The sequence below is a fragment of the Pediculus humanus genome, genomic scaffold (genome assembly GCF_000006295.1).
Source record: "Pediculus humanus corporis 1103172107487 genomic scaffold, whole genome shotgun sequence".
In the NCBI taxonomy this organism is placed as follows: domain Eukaryota; kingdom Metazoa; phylum Arthropoda; class Insecta; order Psocodea; family Pediculidae; genus Pediculus; species Pediculus humanus.
This window is the reverse complement of record NW_002987104.1, coordinates 29,566-35,459: the sequence shown is the minus strand read 5'-3', so window position 1 is coordinate 35,459 and position 5,894 is coordinate 29,566. Positions and strand designations below refer to the sequence as shown.

Below are 5,894 nucleotides of genomic sequence, written 5' to 3'. Positions count from 1 at the left end.
AAACTACTTCCGAGATTGATCCAGAAGAGGATCGAAGCACACGAAAAAAAATTTTTTTTTTTTTTTTACATGACATTCCTATATTTAGATTTTATATTTTTTTGTTTTGGTATTAAACTTTTGTTTACATCTAGACTAAAAGTTTGAAATTTTTTTTCCACAAAAAAAAAAAAAACCGCCAAAGGTTTAATTTTACAAGTTGGTATTTAAATTTTGGGTTGCCATATGATGAAGTCAATCGCTTCAAGGTATTTGGGATGTTATAATCTTGTGGTGATGCACAATCTAACAAATCGTATAACATTTATTTTCCCGTTCAAATTTTTATAATCGAAATAATTCAAACAATTTTTTTTTTTTTTTAACTACCGAAGAACCTACTCTGGGTTAGAAGAGTGGGAAATGAAAGAAAATTCTACAATAAATATAAAAGAAAAATTCAATAATAAATCGACCTACTTGACTATACTATTTGATTATAAAATTCGTTGAAAAATCGATTACGTCAACAACATCAAGTACTTTATTTTATTATTATTATTATTATTATTTTCCCTCCCCCCTCCCCATTCGCTTAATATTATTATTTAATCAACGTTTTGATACTTTCAAAGAATTTCATTTCATAGTAAAAATAATCGTAAATAAACTAATAATAATTTTAATTAATTACAACACGCGGCGTTATATTGTTTAAAATATTCATCGTAAACTTTATGAAAGCGTTTCATTCTTTTTTTTTTTCTATTTTCTCTTCGTCTAAACATGAATCGATCACGCTAAATGTTTTTTTTTTTTTTTTTCATTTTATTATGCTCGTATAAATTTTAAAATAAATGCAGCAATCGTTAAGTGATGTTTTAATGTTTTTAATACACGCGCACCAAGAATAATGACAAAAAACCAATTTTCATTATTCGAACGCGATAATCGATTTATCACATTTATTCATTATCTCCCACATAAAATGATGACTTTAATAAGAAAATGATAAAAACATTTTAAATTGTTTTCCCCCTATTAAAATTGATTCTTTGTAATGTTTGACATTTATTTAACTCATCGTAAATTTTTGTCCTTTTAATAGAGAAACTTTTTGAATGAGAAAAAAACAATAATAATAATAATTTTTTTTTTTGATTAAATAAAAAATATGGTAAAATGTTTTTTATACGCGATGGCTTTCTTCTGTTAAAAGTACAAAATGATAAATCAAAGGTAGTAAAAAGGTAAAAAAAAAAAAAAAAAAAACTTACCCAACTGAACGTGCATCTTTGGTCTGACATTTTCCTGCCAAGTTAAGGCGGATATTCTAAGGAAAAACATCCAAAAAGATAAAGCCCGATAAAGACTTAAAAAGGCTCGGGCCCTTTTTTTTTTTTTTTTTTTTACGATTTTATAAAAAATATTACTTGAACTATTTCCCTTGTAAAATCATTATAATCCCCCCCCAAAACGAAAAAAAAAAAACACTGGCATCGTCCAAAACTTTAAATCCCAAAAAAATAAAAAAGAAAAAAAGAAAAGAAAAAGAAAACAAAACAAAAACTTATGAACAATCACTCATAAGAGTGTTATTTACATTACTATTGAACCCCCCCAGCATATTTATCACTAATTAAGTTTTATACTACCGTAATAAAAAAAAAAAAAAAACAATCACAAACCGACTTTTTTCACGATCAACGTCGTTAAAACCGATTACGGTAAATTATTATTATTATTATTATTTAAAAAATCACTCACAATGTTTTCATCGAAATTAATCAAAAAAAAAAAAAATTGTAACGCTGAACTAAATATAATAATAATAAAAAAAAAAGTAAAAAAAAAGGAGGGAAAAAAAAATGAAAAACTCAAAATAAAATTATTGTAAATAAACTACCAGATGAAAACTTTGTTAACTATATATATATATATACAAATTACTATAAAAAAATAATAATAATAATTGATGAGAAATAATTATAAAGCCCGATAAAGTTATTCATAACATCGGTCATGTGCTTTTTCTACATTCATTGTTCTAAATGGAGATGACAAAAATTTTCTGGCGTTTTGACCGTAAATACGCAATCGCAAAGCTCTATAAAATCGATTGCAGCGCCGACCTGCAACGGGAAAATTTTTAATTATTAAGTAAAAAAAAATTTCAATAATAATAATAATAATAATAATAATAATAATAATAAATAAATACACGAAATTGAATACCTATGTGTAAATTTATTTATAAAAAATAATTTAAAGCCTGATTGACAATTAAAAATAAAAATAAAAAATCAATGACTCGAATAACTTTATTAATTAAATGCCATTTAAAAATGCAATAATGCTGTCGGATCAATAATAATAAAAAAAAAATTATTTGATTTTAATGAATTCAAGTATTTCATAATTAATTATATTAAAAAAAAAAAAAAAAAAAAAAGTGACAAATCGACAAATTATTTACAATGTTTGAAAAGTACAAAAAAAAAAAATTTTAATTTTCAAACATATGAATACAATAAAATGTTTTGCTGAAATGTCAAATTGTTTACAAACATCAAATATGCATTAATTAAAAAGTAATATTTTTTATTCGACTTTAATGTAATATTATTGATAATAAGCAGAATAATAGGTAAATTAGAATGCACATTTGTCATTGATTTTTCATGAAGTGAAAAATTTAATTTATTTTTATATGAATTGATTTTTTTTTTTTTTTCGAATAAACAATTGAATAAAATGACATACAGGCTTTTGTTTGCGTTAAAATTTTTACAAAGTTAGTTAACACATAATACATAAAATTAAATGTATTTTTTTTCATTATTTCTTTCCATTTAAATGTTTTTTTTTAAATAATTTTAAAAGAAGCATCTGTTTTAGCATTTCTTTTTCTGTAAAGCTAGTTAAGTACAAGTTAAGTAGTAGTTATATTATTATAAAATTAAAAAATTTGTACAAATAATATTAAGAAATTTGAATAATAATAATAATCGACTAAAATAAAAAATTTATTAAATGCAGTACTTCAACTAAACTACTTAAATTAATAAGGTAACCATTAAAATTTAATAAATAAATTTATAATGAAATTAAATAAGAGTTTGACAAAATAGTATTAAATAAAAAGTATTGATAAATAATTGTGTAAAAAATAATTAATATTACTTTTATTACTCTCATCTATAATGCACCTAAAACATTTTTTTTGTAAACTGAAATCATTTAAGCAAGATTACAAATTTATAAAAAACGTTAGATATGTAAGAAAAACTTCATTAAATAATAAAATATTAATAAAACATAGTTTTTAATGATTAATTTTGTACTTTTAGATGCTTTTACTTAACAAATATTAAAAATTTAATGGTAAAAATATAAAAAAATTAGAAAAATTGTAAATGTTTGATACATATTCCATTGCCTCACCCTGTCATTATAAAATAAAAACCGCTTCAAAGCATTTATATTCGATTCCTATGAGTAAATTGTTTTAATTTTTTGAAATAAATGAAACAAAAGCTTAGTTTTAAATAAGAATAATACAAAACTTTTAAAAATACGATTAATTTAACACTAAGCGCGGCTAACAGTTAAAATTTATAATGTTCCTCACCATTACTATTTGAAATGTTATGACTGAACGTACAAACAGGAAATGACGTAAACTCCATTTATGAATTTTCAACTACGTGAGTAAAAGGAAGTTGAAACAATTTTTAAAAAATTACTTAATAACTTTTTATTAATTATATATTACTTATTTTATAAAATTAAACATAATTTTTTTCTTTTTTTATTATTTTGAAACCTTTCGTATATTAAGAATGTATAAAAAAAAACTAATTTTAAGTCAACAAAAAACTTCTTGCAATTATTAGCACAATTCCCTTGATCAATTATTCCCATTTACTTTTCTTGCAGTATCTAAAAAAAAAAAAAAAAACAGAAAATTTATAAGTACAAAAGAAAAAAATATTTATTATATTTAAATATTACTCAATAATCATAAGTATTATTATTTTATTAATAAAAAAATAAATTCTTTTTTTTATTTTATGAAAAAAAAAAAAAAAAAAAGTTCAGACTTTAATTCGATTTTTTATTTTAAAAAATTTAAACTGCTTAAATGCCAGTTTGTTAAATGTATTTAATGCGCAAAAAAATTTTAAAAAAAAGAATTAAGAAATAGAACAGGAAAAGAAAATTTCTTTAATTTCAAATTAAATTACTTTGTTTAATTAATTCATTAGTTAAATTTAAACCGAAATAATTGCAACGTCATGCTAAAATACTTGAAAATATATAGAAAATTATTTTGCAATAATATAATTAAACAACTTTGGATGTTTCAAAAGTTTTTTTACCCTCATTGTATGTCTTTTAATTCATTGACCAGATGAAGTTGAATTTATTTGTAATAAAAATCTCTATTTTTAAAATTTTGTATCAATTTACTTACTTTTGACATTACACACTTCGCAATCAATATCATTTTTTATTAAATAATCCAACCATATTTTTTGAGCAGAAGATAAACGGTCATTTGGACTTTTAACTTCAACAAATTTATATTTTTGAGTCTCGGGATTCCACAATGTCAAATCTGGAAAACCTACTCTGGCAAGTTTAAAATTTTTTGTAAATCTTTCGCAAATTTTCGATAATTTCGGTAAGGTCAAGCATGTAATTATTTCCTGTACAAAAAAAAATTATCAATTATTTACCATTACATTTGCCAATTTAATTAAAAATTTAACTTACTAAAATTCTTTTTAATTTCACAAAATTTTTGAAAAACATTTAAAAACTGGAAAATGAACTTACTGTTAATACATCAGGTGTGAAATTATCATTCCACGATAGTAAACATTTTGTTTTATAATTGTATATGAACACCAATGTAATTTTATTTAAAACGGTTTCTATTGTCCAAGAAGACATTTCTTTCAAACGTAAATCAATGGCATCTTTTCTGTTTTCATAAAAACAATGTGTGTAAAAATCTAATGGAGCTTCTTGATATGAATTTAAAAACACTCCTTCAGGTGACATATCATATATAATATCGAAAAATAAAAGCACATAAATTGTTTGAAGAATATAACCTTCTACATGATGACCTAAAAGAAATTCAGTATAAAATTTTAGTGATGTTGAGTTATAAGGATGTCATGTTTTAATTCGATTTCAACAACTACAAACAAATTTTTTTACTTATAAGGTTTTCCTTCTTTGAAAAAAAAATTAATTACTAACCTTTTGAATAGCCTTGTGATTTGTAATGTAATAATGCTCGTTCTTCAACCGATGTGAAAATTTTACAATGCTTTGTTTCTTCAATATATACAGCTTTAGAACCTGATTTGTTTCCTTGTAATGCCCTTCCTGTTATTTCAATACTTGGAGATTCTTGAATTGCCAAGGAACAAACAACATCTAATTTTTGTTTTAAATTTTTATCATCTATAGAATTTGTTTTTTTTTTTAAAAGATTTTGACCTCTTAATTTAAGGGATAATTTTTGAATTTCGCTAACAACAGGATCATTTAAAGCTTTTATTATTATTTCTCCTGACTGATAATTGTCTTTGGATTTTTCTAAAGCTTGACATAATACTTCATACAGTTTTCCCTTTTTTGAACGCATGAACAAATTTTGATCTAGCAACAATTGAGCCACATTTATTATTTCTTGAGTTGTTTTTTTATTTTTAAAATCGCAACAATATCTTGTTAATAATTTTGCATAAATGTAACCTGCACTAAATCTTCGTAAAAAGGGCTTCAGACGTAAATATCGACCTTGATACCTGAAAAGATGATAACTATTTTAATTGAACGAACAATGATTGGGAAAAAATTTAAATTTTAAAATTTAAATTACTTTTCATCTGACA

General features: G+C 22.6%; 1 protein-coding gene across 1 annotated transcript in view; it reads right to left on the bottom strand.

The window, feature by feature from the left end:
- Window positions 1–4,448: 4,448 nt before the first annotated feature.
- Window positions 4,449–5,894, bottom strand: part of Phum_PHUM140880 (uncharacterized protein) — a gene marked incomplete at both ends in the record, with an annotated part of 2,885 nt that continues 1,439 nt past the window's right edge. Inside the window, 3 exons of the mRNA XM_002424605.1 lie at window positions 4,449–4,691; window positions 4,822–5,117; window positions 5,254–5,807. Of these exons, the coding sequence (XP_002424650.1) occupies window positions 4,449–4,691; window positions 4,822–5,117; window positions 5,254–5,807 (1,093 nt within the window). The remainder of the gene's footprint in view (window positions 4,692–4,821; window positions 5,118–5,253; window positions 5,808–5,894) is intronic.